Source organism: Notamacropus eugenii, chromosome 2 (genome assembly GCF_028372415.1).
Source record: "Notamacropus eugenii isolate mMacEug1 chromosome 2, mMacEug1.pri_v2, whole genome shotgun sequence".
In the NCBI taxonomy this organism is placed as follows: Eukaryota; Metazoa; Chordata; class Mammalia; order Diprotodontia; family Macropodidae; genus Notamacropus; species Notamacropus eugenii.
The window spans coordinates 30,143,778-30,169,819 of record NC_092873.1 but is presented as its reverse complement, the minus strand read 5'-3'; the positions used below and the strand labels follow the sequence as shown (position 1 = coordinate 30,169,819).

Sequence of the window (26,042 nt, the reverse complement as noted above, 5' to 3'; positions counted from 1 at the left end):
CACCTGGATTCACAAGTGAATTCTATCAAACATTAATCTACCTAACTCGAAAGATGCTACCAAGGGGTGGTACTCTCCCAACTTGCCCAGTCATGGATCAAGCCCTTTAAAACAGAATTCCCCTCACTCTCTTTGGCAGTCCTACTGCACCTTCTTCCACACAACCAGGGCTTTTATTGAAACTCTACCTGTTGTGGTCGTCCTTTGTTTTTGAAAGACTTGGACTCCAAGGTCTCTGAAGGACAACAGAGAAATGATAACATGACTTGCACTAGACACTGTTTTGAATGAGGGAGGGCTGTGCAAAGTCACCAGCCTCACCTTTTCCTCCTAAGTCTTCTGGATCCTGTGACCACACATTAATGATGATGACTGGAGATTGGCCAGGATGCAATGGGAGATTTTGGTCTTTTCTGCTAAGTCCTATTCAGGGACTCTCTCAGAGAGTGGTTATGCACATTTAATGAATAGGTCCCCTTAAGAAAAATATGAGCAAAAGAAAAAAAATGAGTAAATCTCACTGGAAGGAATCAGCAAAAGTGACTACTGATAATCACTCTTCTGTCAGAAAAGTTCAGAAAAATATTAAGTGGAGTTTGGGCAGGGACTTATTGGTGTGCCACGTATGAGGGCACTTGGTTTAAGGTTTGGAGAGAGAGAGAGACAGAGACAGACAGACAGAGACAGAGAGAAGGAAGGAAGGAAGGAAGGAAGGAAGGAAGGAAGGAAGGAAGGAAGGAAGGAAGGAAGGGAGAGAAAAAAAGACAGAAAGTAAGACCGACAGAAAGAAAAAAAAAGAAAGAGAAATGAAGAAAGAAAGGAAAGAAAGAAGGAAGAAAAAGAAAAAAGAAAGAATAAGAAAGAAAGAAGAGAGAAAGAAATATGCTCTGTTAACATCACGTTAACTAGTGACCCACTGGCCATCCAAATTTACCTTCCTTTGGAGAGGAGACGGAAGGAGTCAACAAAAGCTAGAAGATGAGCTGAGGTACCCAGCTAGTTGAACCCCCATTCAGACATCTAGATCTACTCACAGGTCTGTGTTTGTCCTTAGTTTTAGAAGACCATGTCGTCAGAGAAATGATGACATGACTTGCAGCTGACTTTGTTTTGAGTGAGGGAAGGCTGTACAGCCTCACCAACCTCACTTTCTCTTGCTGAACTTTCTGGGTCCAGTGACCAAATATGCATCAGGATGCCCAGCATGCAATGGGTGAGGCACTGGGAATACAGAAAGAGGCCAAAGACATTTCCAGCTCTGAAAGGAGCTCACATTCTAACACAGGAGACTCCATGCAAATAACTCTATACAAAGCAAGCTATGTACAGGATACATAAGGAATGAAAAGAGAAGAAGAGCCCTGGTTGAGAGATCTGGCCAGCGAACCATCTCTGAGTCCCCATTTCCAAAGGTGAGCTTCTCCTCCTCCAGCACCTTTGTCTAATGATAGTGGTGTTCCTGATGAGGATACTGCTGTTGCAGAACCCCTTGGTTCCCCTGATGGGTTCAATAAGTTGGACTCAAGTGGGGTGTATAGAGATCATCATCATGCCTTAGGAGGGTTAGGACATGGGAAAATCTGATCAGATCTGACCTGTCTTAGATGGTCCTAGAGAATTCAACTGGGGGCTCAGTTGACTGAGGGATCCCTGGGGTGGGAAAGGAGGCTCCTGTGTGACCAGGCCCCTGGGGTTAGTAGTTATGGTGGACTGGGAACACTGGGATGGGTTCAGTGGAATCCATTGAACTGGGTTGGGCAGAACTGTCTGTAATCCATTCATGGGGTAGGATTGATTAGGTCAGTAATTGTGTCCCATCTCACCAGGAGTGAGGGGATGGGGCTTGAGGGCTTGTAGGCACTGGCATTCCAGTGCCTAGGTTGAGCCTGTGTCTTGGGGAACTTGGAACGTTCGCTGCTTACCTGTTCCTCACTGGGAGCCCTCACTTGTCTTCACGATCCATCGAGGAGGCAGAATGGAGGCTCTTGAAGGACGCTGGTGACCGTGAAGCTGCCAAGGGGGCCGGAGACTGAGTGGAAGTGTAAGCTTCAGTGGGAGGCAGTGTGCTTCCGGGTGACGATGTGGTGGGAGAAGGGAAATTTGGGGGCGTTACGGTGGGAGGCGAGGTGGGGGGGGGGCTAATTTGTGGGACAAGGGGTCAGGAAAGTGGCCAGCACTGGTCTGGGAGCTGCTGGGTGCTTTGTCTGTCGTTCTGCTGGTCTGCTGTCTCGTTCACTTCCGGGAACAGTGGACTAGGGCATTGTGCCATGGCATTGGTGGACACAGTAGCTACCTCACCTAGCCCAGTGCCCTCCATCCCTGGCACTCAGGGGACACAGATAAGGTGAGACCATGGAGGCCCCAGTGATCTGCCTTCCTTCTGCCCCAGCCTAGCATCCTTAGTACAATAGCGTGCCTACAGCTGAGTGCTCAGAATCACAAGAACACTCCTGCTTTTCTTGTCTCCTTGCCTCAGGGGTCACGTCAGAGGCCCTTGCCTTCATCCCTGAGATCCACTTCAGCCCAGGGCTGCCAGCTACTCTTCAGATGGCCCAGAAGCAGCGAGGCAGCCTCCCATGTGGGAGGGTCTGTCGCCCCCTTCCAGCCTGGCAGGGGCCCGTGAGCTCTCTGAGCCACCATTTCCTAATACGTCAGTGAAAAATATGTTCAAAAACTTTCACAGCATCTAAGTGCCAGGAATATGGGGAGGAAAGCAGGAGGTGAGCTCCAGAAAGTGCTGTGCAAATCTTAAGGCAGGATGTAAATGCTGTTAGAAACTTTTCATTGTAAAAGCAACAATAGCCAGGTTGAAATCCTGCACTGGGCTCTTCCTTGCTATATGACCTTGGGCAAGTCATTGTGTTGAGGTTTGGGGGTGCTTGGAACTTGAAAGAGCAACACCTGTCCTTCCCGGAGAAATTGAACCAAACCTTCTTTGCCAGTCAAAGACAAAGATGATTATAGGTCTCCCATTTGCAGTAGACTTCTTGGGAATCTGTGTCTTTGTGACTTACACGTGGGGCAGTTAGAACCTGAGCCCTGCGGATAAGGCCCAGATGCAATCCGAGCACTATCTGTGTGATTAAGGAAATTTATGGTTCAGATTCGCACCTACAATAAGACCCATTTGAGAAGAAGAAGCTGGATAATTTATTGATTTACAGAAAAGGCAAATGCATGAACAGTTTAGAGCTATAGCAGAAATAATTAATATAGCCTAATACCAATATAATTATAGCAATATTAACATAGATAGAAGAGGAAATAGAAAAACATCACCAATTCAGGAAAGTACCGACACCTGAATTTTCTCACCTGGCGAGTCCCGGGATACAGCTTTCAGGGTCTGAATTGGGAGCAAGTAGTCCCAGGCAGAGCGTCCTCTCCATGGGTGAGATTCCGAGAACTTACACTAAGCAAGGAGAGTTTATAGGGACCTAGACAAAGACGGCTTTTTGCCAACGGCTCCGCACACTGTTCCAAGCTGGTCGGGAACATGGCCATGGGAATACAGATGTTTGTCCATCAGGGAGATATCATACAGGGGTCACAAGATATAAGTTAATTAGTCATATACTGGGAGGATTAGCCAAATCTTCCAAGTATTATCTATGTGTTCCAGGAGTGGCTAGTTCCCAAAACATTAATACATGGCTGACTCACATATGTTATATTCCTTGAGAGGTCACCAAAAGGACAGAGTGAACTTATTTTATTCAAGGGATATGAAATATTCCTTCACTATCATGGACACAAGTTGGATCTTATGTTCAGAAAGACTGTGATAGGGATCTAGGCATGGTCAAGTAGTTTCAGGTGAGTGGAGGAGGGGTTTAGGGGAGGTCTTGAAGGGAGTGACCAGTAATTTCGGTGAGTAGCGTCAAGACAGCAGAAACCAAGAGAAAAGCATGTTGATAGCATGAAGAATGGGAAGTAGCTGAAGGTTCCCTGGAAATAAGACAATGGAGGGAGAGGCTAGGTAAGGGTAACTGAAATTTGGGCCCAGGGATAATGAAAGACTTCTGACTTCAGCCAAACACCTGTTTCTGAGGCAGGAACATGAGAAATAACTTATTCCCACTCTGGAGGGGTGAAGATAGCACCCTCCAGAAACAAAAGTAAGCCTTAAAAACCTTTACCTGACTATAAAGATCCTCCCCTATCTCCCCATTGACTGGGGAGTGCAGGATGTACAATTTCCAGTACCATGTTCCCCCTTCTGCCACAAGTTATGTATGACCATGAAAATGGACATTTACCTTTCCTAGAGGAGGAGAAGTCAATATTTGTAAGCTTCATACTCATGAGAATTCCAAGCTATACTTCATGTTTATCGCATTTATCCCTCCTTGAACACGATATGCTTCTGATTCCTGCCTCCACCTCTCTCTCTCCTTCTTCTCCTATCCCTTTCCCCTCCTATTTTCCAATAGTGTGAAATGGATTTCTATACCTAACTGAGTTATTCCTTGTTATGCTATTCCTTGCCTGAGCCAGTTCAGAGGAGAATAAGGTTCAAGGTGAAGGTTTAAAATAAAGGTTTTGCCACCTCCCCAATCTTCCTTTTGACTGTAAAACCTCGTTCTTGAATCTCTGTTGTGAGGCAATTTACTTCATTGTGCCTTTCCCCTTCCCTTTCTCCCAGTGCATTCCTTTACCTAACTACTTAATTTTAATTCCTTTAGACGTCATTGGTTGATTTGTGGGACCTTTTCTCCCTGAAACAAAGAGCCCTTTGTCAATAGCAGTATTCTGCCAATGTTGATAGATGGCTGCAGTGCAGAGAGCACAACAGACTCCATAGCCTGAAAACATATAGGGCAATAGTGTAGAAAAGTGGAAAGCAGCTGCCCTACAGATCAGCACCAAAGAAGTATGACTGGAAGCTGGCTTGTTCACGTAGTGCAGGTGGCATGCGCACAATCCTTTGGGTCCACCTGTGTCCTCATGGTGTCAGGAGAAAGAGAAGAAATCCCTTTACATGTGGGTGTCAGCTTCTGGTAGGCCTGTGTGTGGACAGAACATTTATTACGCCAAGTCCAGGACTCTATACATTGCAACCAAGCTGCCCCAGGAATACCTAAGTTCACATCCTACCTCAGACACTTCCTGGTTGTGTGCCCTTGAGGAAGTCACTTCATTGCTATATTCCCCAGAAAATTCTGTAATACACATTCCCAGTGAGCTGGACCTAGCTCACATACATGCAATTCTCTACACTAACAAGACCACAGATCTAGTGTGAGATAACCAAACAATTTTGTATGAGATGTGTACTCATATGACATGATAGTAAGCACTCAAGCATTTCTCTGTTTTTGGTTTGTGTATTAAACTTGGTTTTCCTGAAAATTAGGTTAAAAGAGGCAAAGTGCCTTGGTAGCATTTAATTTCCATTGTTCCTTCCCTTCAGGCTGGCCAAAGCTAGCGAACATGCATGTATGAGGACCAGGAATGTGAATTCTGATTTTGTGCTCTAAAGAATGAGAAGGCTTTAACACATGCTAAAATAATCCTGATGCAGGACTCCAATTTGTGATTTCCATAAATGTTAAACCATAATATGCAAAAGAATTTTCTTAATTGAGTGGGTGGTAAATACAGTAAGACAAGAGAGTTGACAAGCAATTAATTGGAATATGACCTAGGATATCTATGTTTTCTTTACCATGAACATGACATAACATATGTCCAAGGAATATGTATTTAAGATAGTGCCTTTTGGTGAGGAGCCTTGTCCTTGGTAGTCATTAATAGAAGAATGCCCTGGTCTTCTTCATCTTGCCTTATTGACACAGTAAGAGGCATTGTGGGAGTTTACTCAGAGAGCAGAGAAGAGATATCTGTGAGGCCAAGTGGCTACCCCTAGTTGATTAGTTCAGGCTCTGCCCCTTATTGAGGTTCACATGATATTAAATGATTATCAATCAAATGGCAGCCCAAAAAAGGGCAAGTGAACACTAGAGTTGTTGTGTTGGATGAAGGTGGCTTATGGAGTTGATTTCCCACAGGGAAAGGTGACTATGCCTCAGCGAGAGCTGTAGTTGGATGCCCAGTAGCAGAAGCCCCTGGAACTCATGAAACAGCTCATCCTGGTCCAGGAAACTGCATATCTGGGAGCAGGCCCTCAGCGAGCTGCAGACTGACCAGGAGGAGCTGCAGGCCAGGCTGGAAAAGTACCAGGAGAAATTCATCAATCTGGAATATGAGGTGCTTCTCTCTGTTTTTTCGTGGGGGAGAAGTTAAGGGATGCTTCAGGGATGGAGTGTGGGGAATGGCAGGAAAGATGGGCTGGTGACTGTGGGGACTGCAGTAATATATTGGTCAGTAATTGGGTTTTGTGAAGCTGGTTTCATGGGACCTTGTGCACTCATCTCATGCTTTAGCACTGCTGACTATTGTCTGGTATTGTGTTGAGCAGAACTCTATTGATACAACTTCTGTACATCTGTAACGTGTTCTATTGGTGTGGTCTATTTCCTTGAACACTATTCTGAGTGATAAATGTCCATGAAAATATTTTACTCACTAAAGTCCCAAACCAGCTCAGGTCACAGTGAGCCTTTGAATTGTGATTTTTCCCAGCTCCAAGAACCAAGAGGCTTCAGAAAGCAAATACAGCGCCTGTAGAATGTATTTCAGAAGTTGTCTCTGGAGTTACATCAAGGGCAAGATAAGGTGAACATTTTGGGAGAGGCCAATGCAGCCCTTCAGGAAACCACAATATCTTGGTAATGGAATCAATCAAGAGGGCAGCAGATTTAGCACAGCTGAACGTGCAGGTATGTGAAGCCTTATGCTAGTGGGTTGCTTCTCCTGGATCTTCAAATCAATACACATCTTTCTTTAGGAAGAGTTAGAAAGGGAAGACTTTGACAGTGAGGCATAAGTAAAATGACTCTTTCTTCCCATCTCTCCTTGTGCAAACAGAATTTCCACAGTGAAAATGTGAACATTTTTCCTGGTTTCATAAGGTTATAGTATATTTGGTAATTTTACTCAAAAAGGTTTTCTTAAGGTACAGCTTTATTGTCTAGGAGTACATCAACAAAATGACTGACTCATGGGTTTGTTTCTATATTTCTTTTTTTGGGGGGAGGGGAGGTTACGTAGAACGGAAGAGGTTGCTATTGTCTCAATCATTGCTGAGGGTCATTCCTTAGCTCCTTGGTTTGAAAGTTTCTTCTGGGAACAATATTACCGCACTTTTAAAAAAAAAAAAACAAAACGCTTATTTATTTATTTGTAGTTGTCAACATTCATTTCCACAATATTTTGAGTTCGAAATTTTCTCCCCATCTCTCAGCTCTTCCCACCCCATAATGCTTTGCATTCTGATTACATCTTCCCTCAATATGCCCTCAATTCTATTATACCCCCTCCCTTCCCTTACCCTCATCTTCTGTCTTTTCTAGTAGGGCAAGATAGATTTCTATCTCCCATTAACTGTATTTCTTATTTCCCAGTTATATGCAAAACCAGTTCTCAACATTCGTTCCTAAAACTTTGAATCCCAACTACTTTCTCTTCCTCCCTCCCCACCCATCCACACTGAGGAGGAAAACAATTCAATATAGGCTATATGTGTAGCTTTGCAAAAGACTTCCACAATAGTCGTGCTGTGTAAGACTAACTGTATTTCCTTCCATCTATCCTGCCCCCGTTTATTCTATTCTCTCTTCTGACCTTGTCCTTATCCAAAAGTGTTTTCTTCTAATTATTCCCTCCTCCCATTTGCCCTACTTTTTATCATCCCCCCACATACCCCCATCCTCTCATTTACCCTCCTTTCTATCATCGCCCCACACCCCACTCCTCGCCTACTTTGCTGTAGTGGAAGATAGATTTTCATACCAAATTGAGTGAGCATATTATTCCTTCCTTAAGCTTAATGTAAAGAGAGTAAGCTTCCCTTTTCCCTCTCTCTTCCTCCTTTTTCTCATCCATTGAAAAAACTTTTTTTACATCTTTGATGAGATAATTTTCCCCATTTTATTTCTCTCTTTATCCTCCCAATATATTCCTCTCTCAGCTGTTTTATTTTTTAGATATCATCCCTTCTTATGCAAGTCATCCTGTAATCTCTCACTCCATATATCTATCTATCTAAATATGTATATATGTCTCAGTGTGTGTGCGTGTGTGTTTGTCTCTGTATGTCTTCGTGTGTATGTCTGGTACAATCCGTTCAACTACACAAATATTAGCAAAAGTCTCAAGAGTTACAAATATTATTTTTGCATGTAGAAATGTAAACAGCTGAATTTTAGAAACTGCCTTGTGATATCTCTTTCCTATTTACCTTAGCTTCTTTCTCTTGATTCTTGTGCTTGAAAGTCAAATTTCCTCTTCATCTCTGATGTTTTCATCAAAAATGCTTGAAAATCCTCTATTTCGTTGAATAACCACTTTTTTCCACTGAAGTATTATCCTCAGTTTTGTTCATTAGGTGATCTTTGGTTTTAATCCTAGTTCCCTTGAATTCTGAAATATCATATTCCAAAGCCTTTGGTCCCTTAATGTTGAAGCTGTAATATCTTCTGTTATCTTGATTGTATTTCCAAAATATTCAAATTGTTTCTTTCTAGTTGCTTGCAATAGTCTCTCCTTGACTTGGGAACTCTGAAATTTGGCTACAGTATTCCTAGGAGTTTCTCTTTTCAGATCTCTTCCAGGAGGTGATTGGTGGTTTCTTTCAATTTTTATTTCACCCTTTGGTTCCAGAATATCAGGGTAGTTTTCCTTGATAATTCCATGAAAGATGATGTCTAGGCTCCGTTTTTGTTCATAGCTTTCAGGTATTCCCACAAATTTTAAATTGTCTCTCCTGGATCTATTGTCCAGGTAAGTTGTTTTTCCAGTGAGATATTTCACAGTATCTACAATTTTTTCATTCTTTTCTTTTGTTTTGTACTTTCTTGGTTTCCCATAAAATCATTCCTTTTATTGTCTGCTCCATTCTAATTATTATGCAACTATTTTCTTCAGTGAGCTTTTGAACCTCCTTTTCCATTAGGCTAATTCTGCTTTTTAAAGCACTCCACATTCCTTTCTCCTTGGTGAAGGAGCTCTCTCACTGACCTTTGAAACTGTCATTGGTGTTTGTGGATTGAGCTATCTGGGAAATACTGCTGCTGGTGGTTCCCTGAAGGCTATTCTGGATCCTGTCCCTGCCTCGCCATGCTGTCCATGCAGGGCTGTGTGCCAGTCTGAACCTGGTACGATAGACCTTTCCTATTGGCTTTCCAGACTGTCTTGGGCTGCAACTCTGTTGTTTTTTAGTTTCTTCAGCTTTAGAATTTGTTTACTCATTTTTACAGGTATTTTATGGGGTATTTGGGGGAGCTTCCACAGGTCCTTCTTTCTCCTCAGCCATTTTGACTTCACACCCATCTTCCATACTGCACTTCTCAGGGACTTGGCCAGGGAGTCCACTACAGACCACTCCTGCTTGAGAAAGCTAAAAAGTAGTACTAAAGTCTCTCCATCCACCAGGCTATGTCATCCATTTTTACCTAGTTTCTCTGGGAAAGCATCTTAGTCTCTACACAGAAACTCAGAATGCTGTGGCTTGCTTTTAAGTGGCACATTGAAATGTCCAGGGTCTAGGTAGCCAGTGCCTAGGAGAGCATACAGTCCCCACTCTAAGGTCTCCTGCCCTGGCAGTGCTGTCATCCAAGAGAGTTCTTGTTTTTACACTGATTGTGATTTCCCAGACACTTGGCAGGACAATGTGCCGCACCACTTCCTTCCTGTGGTCTAGGTCCACTGCAGGTTTGCCGAAAAAAAGAAGAGGAAGACCTGAAAATCAGCCTGTTTATTCAGGGGTTGCAGAGGACAGTGAAGACTGAGAAAGCCAATGTTCAAAGCCTCAAGGAGCAGGTATGTGGGTGCTCAGATGGATGTGGGAGAATGTGACTGCTTCTGCTGCCTCTGAATCTCAGACCAGCCCTCACCAGAGGCCATGTAGGCTTGACCATTGCCAGATCTAGAAATACATATTACAGAGATGATAGTGCCAAAGCCTTTCTAAGCCTTTCAAGGAGTACTGTTGAAAGGTCCTTTAGTCTACACCAGAAGTAAAAAGCTCTACTTATTTGCCTGTTCATTGCACAAAAAATGAAATTTAATAGGCTTCTTAGCCTGACTCTTACCTTCCCCTGCCACAGGCAACAGCACCCAATGTCAAAGCCATATACAACCTCTATCATTTCAAAGCTACCACCTCGGGAGTGAGTGAATTTAAGAAGGAGCTGCAGGCCAAGGAGCAGCTAGCTATGAAGCTCCAAGCAGACACACACAGGCTGCTGTGAGGATTGCCCCACTGAGAATTATCTGGAGTCTGACACCAGAGTTCAAATCTGTCTTTAGGAACTTAGAGCACTAAGCCTTAAACCTCTGTCTGCCTCGGCTTTCTCAACTCTTAAGATGGGGATGTTGATAGCACTTACTCCAATGGGATTGTTGTGGTTATCATATGAGATGATCATTGTAAAGTGCCCTGCACAGTTCCTGGTACATGGTAGGCACTGAACAAATGTAGCCATTCATGGTATTATTATTAACACATCTCTGTATCTCCTGAGGTCCAGATGCCAGAGACACAGGCACAATGTCTTTTCATGTCTGGGTCATTACCAATGCAGACTTTCCAGGTTTGACCATGCTTGCCCTTGGACTTGATCTCTATCCAGCACTGGGAGGATGGGTATGATCAGGAGGAGAAGCTCAGTTTCAGTTTGGCTCCCTTTATGGGGCAACTCCAAAAAGCAAATTTTAGCTGATTTAAGGGATAGACAGTGTTCATGCCAGCATAAAAATGCCGTGGTGGCAATACTTGAAGGTAACTAGAAAGGGCATAGTAAATCACCCTTAAAACAGATCTGGTGTCTGTGAGCAGAGCAGACAGGACCAAGTGAAGATCATCAGGCAGGCTCATCAAAAACATGTAGTCATCAGACATCTGTGCTTACCTGTTTCTTGGAATCTGTGTGCTCATAAATCCCCAGTGCTCTGACATTATTGTATGTCTTCTATACATGACTTACACAATGATGCAGAATATACTGATAGGTGCTGTCGTTTCTAGACTGGATATAGACTTTTATAGCCAAAAGAAGTTGTAGATCAGCAGAGAAATAATATTTTTGCTTGGTATTCTTGTGTCCATCCCTAGGATGCAGGAGGGAAAACACCGACAGGAAGTGTCCCAGTTGAAGCTGGAGTTGGCAGAAACTCAGGCTGAGCTGCAGCAAGACAAGATGAACAAGGTAATGCCCCCTGACCTGAGCTCCATCATGGGACAGAAGACCCTCTCCAGAACAGGCCTTGTGGTTAGGCTGCATAGCCTTGACCAGCAGAATCATGTTCCCTCTGTAGCTGACAGTTTGTAGTTAGTTAATGACCCTAGAGGAAGAGGCTTTGTGATGGAAAGATCTTTAGGGCCCCAACAGGTGGCAGCTTCTGGACTTTATCCTGCTCAGGAGAAGTGGTGTGAGTGTAACCCAACCCAGAAAGCTGCTCCTTAATATCTTTGGTCAGAGGCCGAAGGTCCCAGTCTCCATTTGCTTTGGGCTTTAGCACACCCAAGGCTTACTCTGTATGGGCTCTTCCTGCTATATCTTTAGAGGACTTTCATAAATTTGAGAAGTGCTGTACTTCATCCCTCTGAAATAAATGTACCAGTAACATAAAGGTGAAACCTGATGATCCACTGGATAAAAAAGAGTTGCTTATGATGCGAAAGGTCCTTCATGGAAAACTTTACTACTTCATATGTAAGAGGGGTTATATTGTTGATCATGAGCTTGACAAATCAATATAATTCCCAGGAGTTCCCACACGTCAAGTCCTTTACAAACATGAAAATCCAATGTAATTCTTAGCTACGACTTGGGGGGCATCAAACACGGGCATTTCAGTTGCTGATTTTGGAGTCCCTCCTGTCAATAACTGGGAAACATTATGCACATTTAGAAAGCTTGGGTTTCCCCAGGTGTGCCATTATTTTCCATCTCTCTCTGTCTGTCTGTCTCTAAAAGTTAGGCACTACTAACAAGAATAACTCAGAGTAAGGAACTGAAGGGAGAGAACAATGACTCCTGTGACTCCTCCCTGTCCCTGCCTCCCTTCGAGAGGGGCTGCTCAATCCTCAACCCGCTGTCAACAAAGATAAACTCTACAGCTTGCACATCTCTCTCCAGCAACTGACGTAGGACCTATTTGTTTATCATTCATTATAAAAAAGGAAATATGTTTGGAACATGCTTTCATGTCACTTATGCTAAATGCCCAACAAGTGGGTCTGCCAGGCTAAAAACTCTTCATTCCCTTGTGTCCATGCCATGTTGCTACCTCTCACAAGATGAAAAAAGTTTCTGACTTGAATAGAATCACCTATGGACTCCCTCTGACAACTCACACCTGAACAAAATTCCTCTTGACCAAATCCGCAACACAGGGTGAGCCTCTAGCCCAGGGCTTCCCAACCTGTATCCCGTGGGCCCTGTGCTGCCCACCAGAACATTTCAGGCTTGGTCACTGGAAAATGTAGAGGAAAACATCCTTTGTATGAAAAGGAAGTCCTGGGGCCCACTGCTTCTAGCCCCAGGGCCCGAGGGCCACAGTTTGCACAGGTCTGCTCCAACTCCTACCAGGAGGCCTCCCCTTGTGTGGCAGCCCTGGCCAGAGTGGGATATCTCTAAGTGATTTTGGTTTTTCCACTCATCCGTGCTTTATTGATACATACTGTATGTGCACCCAGGATTGAAAACAGGAGATACAACTTAGGAGAGTCTTACAAATGAATCTAGTATACACACACATTTAATAGATAAAGACAGGTATATTTATGTTTTAGAGGGATTCAAAGAAAGGGAGACTGAATTGGACCATTCTCAGAGGAGTTTGGGGTTCTCCTCTGCAGAGACTGCAGACAATGGCTTCCAAAGCAAGGGGAATAGCATGAAGGAAAGCAAGACTAAACAGAACTAAGACACCAGAGAAGACCAGCTGACCTCTACTACCAGGAGAGAGGCTTCTTTAATCAGTAGCCAGACATAGAGACAACTGGGTCACCCTCTTCCTCACCTGTTAACCTTCTCACTGAGACTGCTTTCTTCTCTACAGTTCAGGACTATTTGAATCTATGTGAAATGCCAGATGGAGTCAAGAAGAGTTGGACAAGACAGAACGTCACAACCCTACATCGTTGGTCAATATTCCTTGTTTTGACCAGTTTGGAGGATGCCTTTAATTTCTTTTAATTGGCATATCTTTGATTGTGAGGGAGGATGAACAGAAGAAAAGGCTCACTTTTAAATTTTAACTTAAATTTTTAAATTTAAACTGCTTAGAGGATTTTATCTCATTGTGGAAATAGAGGAAGATTAAACAGGGTTTGGTACTAGGGCTCCAGCTGTATGATCTACCTGAGAGCCAAGAGGCAGCCCCTCCTACTGCACTTTTGTTTTCTTGACTAAGCAGAATCCATTTTATACTGAAATAGTTGTTCAACAAGAAGATGCCTGAGTTAACAAAGGTACCTGACTGCCTTTGGCAACTTTAGGGCACCAGGCACAGTTGAGCTCTTAAGGTACTGGGAAAAACAAGGCAGATGTCACTGGTGAGGCGACAAACTAGGATTTGGGGAAAATCATGGAGCACGGGAGAGGACCAAAGGAGGGCAAATGTCCCGATCTTCTACAAAGGAAAGAGAACGAAGTCTGCACATGGAGAATAAGGAGGGTCACCTCTGTTGCTGAGAAATTATAGATCATGCTATTCAGAGGGTGGCTAGAAAATGGCTAGAAAAGCAGGAAGTGTCAGCGGCTGGTGTTAGCTTTCCCAAAGTCACACCCAGTTCATTTCATCTCCCTTCTTCTCAGAGTCATTAGACTGCTCAGGAAGGGGAATGCTGGAGTTGTCCTTTATCTAGATTGTAGCCAGTCATTTGGGCAAGTTTCCCATGCAGTCCTTTCCAAAGCGAGTGAAGAAAATGGCTAGAAGGTAATACGTTCAGATGGATTTACAAGAAGATGAAAGACCAGACTCAAGTCGTAGTCATACCTCAGTGACTTAGGCATAGATGGCATGCTTTTCCAAAACAGTTAACGGCTATAACAGTCAGGATGCCAAAAGATCTCACATGGTAAAATTATTAGGTCAAATCTAGTAAGATGAAATTATTTTTGGTCTCTTTAATTAAGAATTTGACAAACATCAACCAAAATGACTACATCTATCAAAGTTAGAAAAAAGAGAGAAAAGAGAATTGTGTATGAAACCATGAATCCCTTTTGTACTTAGTTTGGGTAATTTTAAAGTGTATTTATTTTATGTGGCTTACATATGTCTGTGTCCCCTTTCTTAACTTGATTCTCTTCTTTGCTGGATGTTTTTAAATGTGTTTTGTACCTCATTTTTATTTTATTTTTGGCATCAGTATCTTCTTGTTACACTTGCCCCCCAAGTATTTAATCCTTCCTTCTAATCCTCCCTGAAGCAAACGTAATCCGTCCCCATTCTCACAGACTAAGATAATAGGAGGGAGGGGGAATCACACATCTGTTATCGCTAAAAATAGTATGATTCTGCAATTATAATCTGTACCAAGAGGATGGAGGCCTGCTTCATTACTAGTCTTCTGAGTCACTGATTCATCATTGCATTGGCCAGAGTCTTAAGTTTTTTGGAGGAATTTCTCTTTACAACATTGCTGTCAGTGTATGTAATAGTGCTTCAATCTGTCAGCTCATATGTCATCCTAGATTGCACTTTATCCCTTTTATAACTCTATACTGTGAAGCAATGTTCTCTTCCATTGATATGCCATGTTTTCAGTCATTCTGTAATGGATGAACATGCCCTCAGTCTTCAGTTCTTTGCTGTAGCAACAAATGCTACCATAAACATTTTGCATGTATTAATCCTTTCCTTCTTCTTTGGTCTCTTTGGAGTATAAAATTATTAACTAGAATAAAATAATTAAGGATCAAAAAATCTACTTCACTAATAAATTACAGGGACAGGTATTATTAGGCAGTGATTGTCCTGAAAGAATCTGGCCTTTTAGGGCACTCCAAGCTCCAGTTGAGTCAGTAGTGTAATATGGCGGACAAGAGAGCTAGAGTGATCTTTGCTGAAATAAGAAATGAACATACCCAGACCTAGGAAGGCAATCATCTCTCTGTACCTTATCCCAGTAAATGCATATCCAAAAGGCAGTATGAAGCTCATTGGTAAAGTAGAAAGTGTCGTCATAATGATTGGTGGTCTTCAGGCCCTGCCAGCTTATTTAGGGAGGAGCAGGCCATGAGTAGCTGGATAAAGAGGATATCTGCAGGAATTGTGGCAGTGTTCAAGTATTTGATAGGCAGTCACATGGAAGAGAGCAGAGTCCCATGCAGCAGAATGCCAAACAGTAGAATTAGCAGTGTCACCAAAATTCCAGCTGACACAAAGGGGAATGGGCTTTCTCAAGACGTGGTCAGTTCTCTATCCCAGCAGATCTTTAGGGAGAAGCTAGCTGAGAGGCCCTAAGTTTATTCACTTTAGGGGTGTTTTTGTCAAAGTTTGAGGTGGCAAGTGTGGATGCCTAGGTCTTCACAAGTCATCATTTCTGATGTATGTGTTGTCTATTGTTTCCGGATAGAACCTTTGATCCCTTAGTGGATGCATGTTTCCTTTGAATATTTGTGAGATTTTGAAACATCACAGGTTGATGGATTACGCTTAATGAAGCTACTTAGACTCTGCTGATTTTGTTTCTCGTGGTGATTGGTGAAGGGATAAGTTTTTTGTGGGTTTCTTATGTCTAATCCTATCATATGTTCCTCTTTTCAACAGATAAAAAATTTTGAAGTATAATTTCATTTTCATCTAACTTTGGGTTTTCTTAAATGGTTAACTGTACGATCTTGTTCCAGTTGATGTTAAGATACAGTAGAAGGTTGAGAACCCAAGTCTATATTCAGCCACATCCAGTTGTTAACAAGGGCTTTCTGCTTGCTTTGGAAGCTAATATTTTAAATGTTGTTGTAGAAAATGATTATAGCTCTTTCTGCTGTTCCTGTGTTTTGTTTTACATAGTATTTATTCCTTTGACCTGTTTCCTTTTGTAAAAAGCAACAAATAGATAGTCTTCAACACCAAATGGAAGAACACAAGACCAAAATACATGAATCGATGCCTTCATGGACTCATGGATGGAATGTTACTTAATGGACCTCTCCATTACCTGCCCATCTGCTGCTTCTAGGGAACTTGAAAATTCCAGCTTTGACTGAAAGGAACAGAACCACCCTTTCAACACCCAGTCAGTAATGAAACAATGACCTTGCATCTGAATAAGCTTTCTTTTCCTCCAGAGAAGAAAACATTTCTTTCGGACCTTTTACTTTATTTTTCAAGTACATACATCGTATGTAGTTGGTTGTCTATAAATAGTAAAATTACAACGATTTCATTGTTGCAAAATCCCCTTTTACAATTTCAAAATTACTTGGAATGTCTTTCTTGTTCTTCTGACTCATTGCCATGTTGAAGTCTGCTGCTAGAAAATCTGGTACACGGAGTATTTAGGGAAGCTGACATACTGGTAAGGCTTTTAGTAAAATTATTATTTTCTTTAGTATACCTTTCCAACAAAAAAATGCCTGTATGATAGGGTTTTATTTTGTTTCCATCACCTTTCTTTCTCAGCTGTTTGCAAAAGCACATTACTTCTCTTTCAGTGGGACCAGCCTTTCTCTCTCTGGCTGAAACACCAAACTTGCTAAATGGTAGTTGGGTCCCCTGTCCCAGCAGGTCCTGAAGGACTTTAGGTCCCACACAAGGAGAGGAAAAAGATGGGGTAGATCTCTGGTCATAGTTCCAAATTGCTTTCCAGAATGGTTAGATCACCTTAGAGTTCCACCAACAACGAATTAGTCTTCCAAATTACTCGCATCTAATCCAACATTGATCATTTTCCTGTTTTGTCATGTTAGGGAATCTCATAGGCATAGCTTGTGTTTATTTGCCTCATTTTGCGCAAAAGTGATTTAGAGCATTTTCCTTATGAATATACGTAGCTTTAATTTCTGTCTCTGAAAATTCACTCTTCATATCTTTGACCAGTATTCAGTTGGGGAATGAATTGTATTCTTGTTAATTTGGCTAAGTTCTCTATTTATTTTAAAAATGAGTCCCTGACCACAGACACTAGTTTTCAAAATTATTTCCAGTTTTCTATTTCCCTCCTAATCTTGGATGACTTACCTTTGTACAAAATCCTTGCAATTTAATGGAAACAAAATTATCCATCTTGCATTTCATAATGTTCTCTATCTCTTGTTTGGTCATAAAATCCTGCATTCTCCATAATCTGAGAGATAAACTATTTCTTACACCCCTAATTTGTTTATGCAATCAATCAGCCTTTATACCTAAATTGGAAAACCATTTGTACTTTATGTTGGTATATGGTGTCATATGTCCAAATTTTCCTTGTTATTTTCCAGTTTTTCTAGCAGCTTCTGTCAAACAGTGAGTTCTTATCACAGAAGATGGCATCTTTGGGTTTATCAAACAGTTGATTACTGTACTCATTGACTACTGTGTCTTGTGAAGTTAACCTACTCCACTGATCTGCTGTTTTATTTCATAGACAGGACCAAGTCGTTTTGATGATTGCTGCTTTGTAATGCGATTTAATATCTGTTGTAGCACGTCAGCTTGACTAATATTTGTTTTCCTTACATAGCTTGATATTCTGGATCTTTTATATTTCCAGATGAATTTTGATATTGTTGTCTAGGTCTTCAAAGTAATATCTGGTTGTTGATTGGGATGGCACTGAAAAAGTACATTAATTTAGGTTGAATTATCATTTTTAGTGCATTAGCTCAGGCTACCCTGGAGTAACTGATGTTTTCCCAGTGGTTTAGATCTCAGTATATTTGTGAGAAAAGTGTTCTCTGATTGTGTTCCCACAGCTCCTAGGTTTATTTTGGCAGGTAGGCTCCCAAATATTTCATAATGTATACAGTACCTTCAAATGGAATTCTCTTTCCATCTCATGCCATTGGGCTGTAACGTGCAATACAAATAATTTTGATTACATTAAATTGAAAAACTTTTGCATAGGCAAACCAAAAGCAACCAAAAGTAGGAGGGAAGCAGAAAAATGGGAAAAACATTTTTGTAACTGTTGTCTCCTATCCAAATTTCTAAAATTATGATTTCTAAAATATATGGAGAGCTGAGTCAAATGTCCAAGAATACAAGTCATTTCCCAGTTGACAATTGGTCAAAAGATATAACCAGGCAGATTTCAGAGGAAGAAGATAAAACTATCTGTATTTATAAGAAAAAGTGCTCTAAATCACTATTGTTTAGAGATACACAAATGAAAACAACTCTGGGGTACCACATCACTTGCGTCAGATTGACTACCTTGACAAAAAAGAAGATGATAAATATTGGAGAAGATTTGAAGAGCCGGAACACTAATTCAATGCTGGCAGAGCTGTGAGGTGATCCAACCATTCTGGAGAGCAATTTGGAACTATGACCAAAGGGCTACAAAAATGATCTTACTCTATGACCCAGCAGTATCTTTTCTAGGACTCTATCTTAAAGAGAACAAAAAATAGGGACAGGTCCCACACGTACCAAATTATTTATAGCAGCTCTCTTTGTGTTGACTCAGAACTGGAGATGGAGGGGACACACATCAAATGGGGAATGGATGAACAAGTTGTGGTGTATGAACATAATGGAATTCTATTGTGCTATAAGATATGATGACGTGAGGTTTTCTGAGATGTCTCATGTCCAACACTGGTCCCCTTAAGACACAGCAAGAAGGACCCTTCCTGTTCATCTCCCCAGTCTCCCCAGCTAAAAGACTGGTGTATCCCTTCTACTCGTTCCACTTCTCCTCGATATATCCTGGGCCAATATTCTCTGGAATTTTCAAGATCAACAAGGCATGGTGACAGCACTTACAATGTGCTCTGCCATCTTGGATCCTGGAAGTTCAGGGAGGCAACTTTCAAATGTTCAGTCTGTGTGCTGATAGGCCCAGAAGTAGCTGCTGCTGCTGTAAAGGCAGCAGCCTCCTCAAATCCTTCAAACATTTACTTTCCAAGGCTTCACAGTCACCATTGCCCTCACCTTCTCCACAGTATGCAATGGCTTCTCATTGCCTGAGAGCTCATCTGTAAAGAGTGGTTAGTGTTGTGAGAGATGATCTCTGAGGATTTCTCAGAAGTGAAGCAGGCCTCCTCAGAGAGTCAATTTTTTCTTGTCCTGTTGACTTGTAAAGAAATATCTCAATATATTATGTACTTTCCCAGACTTCCCCCACCCCACCATGTTATAGGCACATAGCTAGGAGAAATAACACCGCTCCCCCGCAACCTCCCTCCTGTCCTTGTCTCCAGGCAAGTTTGTGCAACTGTCTTTGTTCTCTGTGGCTAGCGTAGATTGCTGTGAATTGTACCCTCAGGGCTTGCACCAATGAGCCCTGAGGAAGGGGGTTAGTGAGGAGAGGATTGTTGTTAGAAGTTTTAATCTGCTGAGCTGAACACACCTCAGCTCTCTTAGGTTCCAGCACTCTGAGGGAACCCTTTCTTGAGAAAGTCAATAAACGAACTGTTTTCTTTGCTAATATCTCTGAGTCTCTCATTCATTGCTAAGCGTCTCTGTACCCTACACAGTACGTTGTCTTCCCCATTGGCCTGGAAAGTTTTGGAGCACAGGCTCTTTCTTTCCCTTCTTTGTATCCACATCACTCATCCCAGTGCCTGCCCTGACTCTGTTAGTAAATAGACATTTATTGAAATCCTCCCATGTGCTAGTCCCCTGCTAAGCTCTGGGGATGTGAAAACAAATGACAGACCCTGATTACAATGTAAAGGAGACAAGAAGCAAAGAAACATGTACTAACAATCTCTATACAGGGTAAGTAGAACATAATCAACAGAGGGAAGAGACTGAGAAAGGCTTCCAGTAAAAGATGACATGTTGGCTGGGACATAAAAGGAAGTCAGGGAGGTTCGTAAGGTAGAGTGGTGGGGGGGAGGGAGGGCAGAGTTCTAAGTATGGGGGGCAGCCAGAAAAAATGCCTAGAATTGGGTAGTTGAGGGTCTGTGTGATGAAACATCCAGGAGACCAGCATCACTAGATACAAGACTATGAGTTGAGAGGTAAGGTGTGTGAATACCAGCAAGTTAGGAGGGTCCTAGGTTATGCGGGGCTTAAGGTCATACAGCATTTTGTATTGAATCCTGGAAGTGAAAAGGAGCCATTGGAGATTATTAAGTGGGCAAGTGGGAAGCAGTTTATGTGAAAATATAGGACCATTTTTTTAGGAAAAACACTGGAATGGCTGAGTGGAGGTTAGATTGGAGTGGAGAGAGACGTGAGCAGACTTCAGAGACAGCACATATTCCTGCAAAGTATTGCAATAATCCATGTGAGATGATTAGCCCTTCACCAAGTACCACAGGAGAAAAGACTTGTAGAAGAGATGTTGCAACAGTGAGATTGTCAGGCTATGGTAACACTTTGACTATAGGGATTGAGAGATTGTGAAGCATCCAGGATTAGTGGACTAGACTGTGGTCTTATTTGTTACAGGGGTACAGAAAGGAGTAGTGGAAAATGGTTTAAGGATAAAGACAATGAGTTCAGTTGTGGACATGGTGAGTTTCATGTGTCTACTTGATATTCAGGTTGAGATATCTGAAACGCAGAGACACAAGATCAGTAGAAAGATTGGGGCAGGAAAGTTAGAGTTGGGAACCATCAGCATACAGATGATAATTGAATTTATGGGAGTTGATCAGATCACTCAGTGAAAGTGTATAGAGAAGAGGGCCCAGGATAGAACCTTGAGAGTCACCCATGTTTGGAGGAGGAACCAACCCAGGAACCTGAGATGGAGCAATCAGAGACGTTAGAAAAGAACCTTGAAAACTTGTAGAAGAGAGGGTATCAAGGAGGAGAGAATGGTCCTGGGGTTCAGAGGCTTCAGAGTGGTCAAGAATAATGAGGACTGAGAAAAGGCTGCTGAATTTGGCAACGAAGAGATCCCTGATAACTTTGGAGAAAGTAGTTTTTGTGTCGTAGTGAGGTCATAGCAGGATGGTGAAGGCTTAAAAAGAGAGAATGGTGGAAGGGTCTTTTGTAGTGGCCTTTCCATGGAGTTTAGCCACAGAGGACAGAAAAGAGAGAAGATGAGAGTTAGAAGGGATGGTAGGATCAAGTGAGGGGTTTTCTTGGAAGGGGGAGATGAGGATATATTTGTAAGCAGCAGAGAAAGAGCAGGAGTGAAAGACTGAAAATAGGAGGTGGAGACAGATGGTAGAGTGGGATAAACTGTTGGTGGAGATGAGATGGAAAGAATTCCCCCTTTTCAGGTGTTAGACTTGGTGAGAAGACAGGAAAGAGGGGCAGAAGACACGTGAATGAGGAGCTCATGGGGAAAGCTCTCAATATTTTCTGTACAGTATGAGGTGAAGTTCTCAGCAGAGAGAGTGGAAGGGGAGGGAGAACCATAGGACGTTTGAGGAGGGATGAGTAGGTTTGTAAGATTCACTGTGGAGAGAAGAAGAGTGAGCTGATGAGGGAGGTATAGAAGGTTTGCCTAGAGCAGTGAGGGCCCGGTTGACGTGGTGTTACCAATTTGTCGTGGACCTAGTCAGAACGATTGTGTGACTTTCTCCAACTTCATCTTGTAGCATATGTGTAGTATGCATAGTGGGAAAGGGGGGGACTGATCGAAGGCTGAGTTTTGAAAGGGAATAAGGGAGGAAATGATGAAGGGGCTAGGGATACAGGAGTGGGCTACAGTGTGGAAATGAATTGGTTTAATAAGGAGTCAGGATGAAAAAAAGAGGTGAGAGTGAACAGTAGAGGGAGACAATTGAGGAGTAAAGGAATCAGAGCTCATTGGGGTAGGAGAGGAGGAGGTTTGGAAGCAGAGTTGAAGAGAAAGGAGCAAAGTCTGATGCTTAGGTGGGACAGGGCCAGCATAACAGGTGAGGCTGGAGGGAAGCAGAGGGATGACTTGGCTAGAACTAAGTTAAGTAAAGAAGGTGGCAGAATTTAGGTGGCGAAGAGTCATGTTTACATGGCAAGGAGGGAAGTCAGAGAGCATCTTAACTGAATAGAAGAGGGGCACCGAGGTGAGCTTAGGAGAGGGACCATAGGCACGGGGACCAGTAAGAGAATGATATGAGGGGCCTGCGCCAGAGGTTAGGGTTCCTAGGTAAGAGCTCTAGTGAGGCTTGGGTAGTGGGAAGAATGGGGCTGGATTTAGGCCAGCTAGATATTGCACGCTGTACCCCAGAGTAGTATTAGTCATGGTCCCCAGTGAGCCCCTTTGGTGGATTAACTTACACATATCAGGGAAAATGTGTTTATGTTAGGCATTGAAGGAGAAAGTGAAGTGGTAGGGGTGGTCTCCCTAAGATGGAATTGCATTATTGAGGAGAAATGGGGATGAATAGCCTGCTGTCTTTGCTTCCCTGCAGCCTTCACATGTGCCAATCAACTACTCAATCACAGAATTCCCTAGAAAAAGAACCCAGGCAGGAGGCTCATCTCCTCAAACTTGTGACTTTTCAGGGCTGAACACCATCTTTGAGATCACCCTCTTTGTCAAATGCTCCAACAGAGTCAGTTGCCATGGAGGTACTTCCTTCACTTCAGTCCACCAGCCACCATGTTCCCACTGAGACAACTGGCCAGTAAATCAAGACACCCTCACACACAATCAACCTCTTCTTCAACGAGAACCCCTGCTGTACCCAAGACATCTGCAGGAGGGAACATGGCAACCAGGAGTCTGTTGTTCACCTTGACTTCAGATGAAACAACAACTACCTCTGAGTCAAGCACTCCATTACAGACCAGCGTCCCTGGGAGAATTCCTTCTCTTCTCCCAATCATCCTGTCTAAAGCACGTACAATTACCATGGAGAAAACCAGTATGGGATCAATATTTATGACAATTCGACCAGATATCCTCTGCACAACTGCCTCAGCTTTAGGGATGGGCACCAGTCCTCCTGCCTCCATGTCCTTCTCTCTTTCAACTTTCCATGGCAAAGAACCAGGAGAAAACCCAGCACTGAATCCAGTACAAGGTGAGGTCACTACCCCACCGAAGTCAGACTCCTAGACTTGAAGAGAGTCTGGCTCAGCTGCCCAGCACCATCGTGCTATAAGGATCATCCCAACACATGTTCTTCCTTGGCACCTACCAAGGGATATCTGGGCCTATAACACTGTCTGTTTTCTTTCTGGAATGTACACTCAAACACCACACAACTCTCAAATATCAAACACATTCAGTGAGATCGCCAACTTTTACCAGGCCAGAGACAACATCCACTGTTGGCTCCCATGATGTAAGACAAGGAGCCAACCTTTCTCAAGCTATCCCCTCTCCTCTCACGACAAGAGCCCTGACAACACAAACTCTACCTCCTACCTCTGAACACAGGGAGACCTTGCATTCTGAGAGGGCAGCCAGATCAGTTGGACCAGTGACTGGAGAAACATCTTTTCCTCCTAGTGTTAGAAGAGATCCTAGGTTTTTCATCACTCTTGCAAACAGACAGCTGGCTAGTTATATGGCTTCCATAAGCACCCGTTCATTTGAGATGAGTCGGGGATGGGGAGCAATGGTGCCAGGGCATCTTTTCCTGCTGAGACCTCAGCTGACCTCAAGGCAAGTCATGCTGGAGTGTCTAGCACCAGGCCAGATGGCAATTCCACTCTACACTACACCCTCCTTTCCCTGGGGTTCAGGCTTGGAGCAAAAACAGTCTTGTGTCCTGTATCAACAGTGGCAAGTCATGCTACTTTTAGCAGCAGTAGCTCTGTGACTCATATAGGAGAAAGAACTGACAGCACCTCATCTTCTGCTACATCTGAAGTCATATCTCTTGCCATGACTGGAATGGCAAACATCTTTACTTGGCCAACAATTCACCATTCTGCTTGCCCTTATGGACTCATATTATTAGGACTTGAAGGGAATTTAGTTGTCTAGTACAAATATTTTAAAGTAGAGAAAACTCTAAAGTAGATGTGAACCTTTGACCAAAGCCTCACAAGGATAAGCGTTAGTAGTGTATATTAAATCATATTCCTTTGACATACTTCCTGAAATGTGGTACCCAGATTTTCCTGTCTAATTGCTTTCTCCAGTGAAGCCTGTAGGGTAATAGCAACTTTGGAGAACTGTGGGTAACGGCTTGGGCAAGTATCAATCAGTCAGTTAATCTGAGCTTAATTTTCATTTTTATCTTTTTGCAAGAGAGTTGGGGTTAAGTGTCTTTGCCAGGGTCACATGGCCAGTGTCAAATATCTGAGGCTGGATTTCACTCAGGTCCTCCTGATTTCAGAACCAGTGCTCTATCCCACTGAGCAATCTAGCTGCCCCCGGGTCTAACTGTCTATCCTAATTCATTCCTCTGCCACAGATATCAATAAAATTGCAAGTAAGGATCAGTACCTTCTCTTCTTATCTCTGTTCTGCAAGTCGTCCTGGGATCTGCATGAGTCAAAAATGAATCTTGTCATGGGATTGGTTCACTTACATGGGGCTCAGAGACAAACGTGGCCACACTAAGGTTAGCATAGCAGTGTATAGCAGTCTCTGATGGAATCCTTACACCATAGGTAAGGCTTATCCAGGAACTGAAGCTCAACTAATGAATGCAGGGGAAAGTGAGGCAGTGGTTTGGGAGATGTCTTGAATATAGAAGGCGCCATGTTAAGAGGCAATAAAAATCTGTCTAAATGAGGCCAAAATTTGTCCTTCAACACTTAGGCACACTTCAACCAACTGCCAACTCCAACTAACTTACATGAGCACAGAATTCTCCAACTCAAGAATAGTGACATTGGATAATGTCAGTGGATCCGACTTTGGAAGAGACTAAACAGGGTCCACCAGCATCCCCAAGATTGTCTCTATTGAGAGAGATACCATTTCTGTCACTGCAACAGAGATGATCATCATGGAGACAACTCCAGGTACAAGAGCCATTGAAGCTCCACCTTCTCACTGTGGCCACCATTACAGTTGGTTTCAGGCCCACAAAACAGAGAATAATCATGTACTCTTTCACAGAAGCCTCAATATCACATGAAACATTGGCTGGAGATGCCTTGGGCTTGCTGAAAGCCCAATACTTTCCTTGCCTCCAATAGAGGCCATAGTCAGCTCAATCTCCAGCAGTCCTTTTAAAGATAAGTACAGCCAGGACAATGTTTTCTGCATTCCCTTTGGACATGCTTCTATCAGAAATATCCCCTAGGAAGAGTCCCACTACCACCCAGGCTCCATGGCCCACTGGATTTGATTCTACCCATGTCTCTGTCTGAATAACAGGAATTGAAATCAGGCCCATTTTTTTCTCTACCTTCAAATCCTACATCCATCAGTGCCATGGGAGTTGGGCCAAACCCAGATATGTCTATGATGTGAATCACCCCAGAAAAGTAGGATGCCTGCCCTAGACAGTAACACAGTCAGGGTCAGTGCCCTGTCCTCCATTGCTCCCAGAATCATGCCAACATCTCCTGGAAGAGACACACGAACTTTCTTGGTGTCTATAGAAAAGTCAATGGAGTGTAAAAGAGTGGGCAACAATTTCCTATAGACCACATGATACTCTAAGACAAGCAGCCCACAGGTCAAGGAGTAACTTGAATGGCTTTATATGATCTCCAACTCTTGTCTGCCCAGCCTCAGTGAAGAGACCAGTTACTCCAGGACTTTCTTTTCACTCTCTGAAAGAAGTGTGATGAGCTCAGAGAATCCCACTTGTATCACTTGCGACTGAACCTACATAGCCCACAGCTTTTGAGAAGTATACTGTTTCTGTTACACCAGTGGCTACATGCAGTGCTGATTCTGCCTTCTCCACCAGGACCCTAGCGTGAGAGCTACTCCAACAGGCCACACAGCTCTCTCAGAGCCCAGTGAAATTGCATCAGGGATGTCTCTCCTGATGAGCTGAGAGCTGGCCTCTTGA

At 43.0% G+C, this 26,042-nt stretch overlaps 1 protein-coding gene and 1 long non-coding RNA gene across 10 annotated transcripts in view; both read left to right on the top strand.

Moving 5' to 3' along the window:
* Positions 1 to 26,042, top strand: part of LOC140524831 (golgin subfamily A member 3-like) — a 67,131-nt gene that overhangs the window by 19,106 nt on the left and 21,983 nt on the right. For 2 of the 9 annotated variants that reach the window (XM_072639648.1, XM_072639656.1), the window contains exons 2-5: positions 6,012 to 6,210; positions 6,586 to 6,782; positions 9,764 to 9,882; positions 11,177 to 11,270. In XM_072639648.1, the coding sequence (XP_072495749.1) occupies positions 9,860 to 9,882; positions 11,177 to 11,270 (117 nt within the window). In that variant the 5' untranslated portion in view covers positions 6,012 to 6,210; positions 6,586 to 6,782; positions 9,764 to 9,859. Of the gene's footprint in view, positions 1 to 1,285; positions 1,413 to 2,476; positions 2,721 to 6,011; positions 6,211 to 6,585; positions 6,783 to 9,763; positions 9,883 to 11,176; positions 11,271 to 12,069; positions 12,212 to 26,042 lie in introns of those variants that run through there. The other 7 variants (XM_072639649.1, XM_072639650.1, XM_072639651.1 and 4 more) reach the window with 7 other exon arrangements.
* LOC140524839 (uncharacterized) lies at positions 12,218 to 19,656 on the top strand. The gene is made up of 2 exons (XR_011973849.1): positions 12,218 to 15,624; positions 16,126 to 19,656. It is a non-coding gene; the product is annotated as an uncharacterized lncRNA (long non-coding RNA).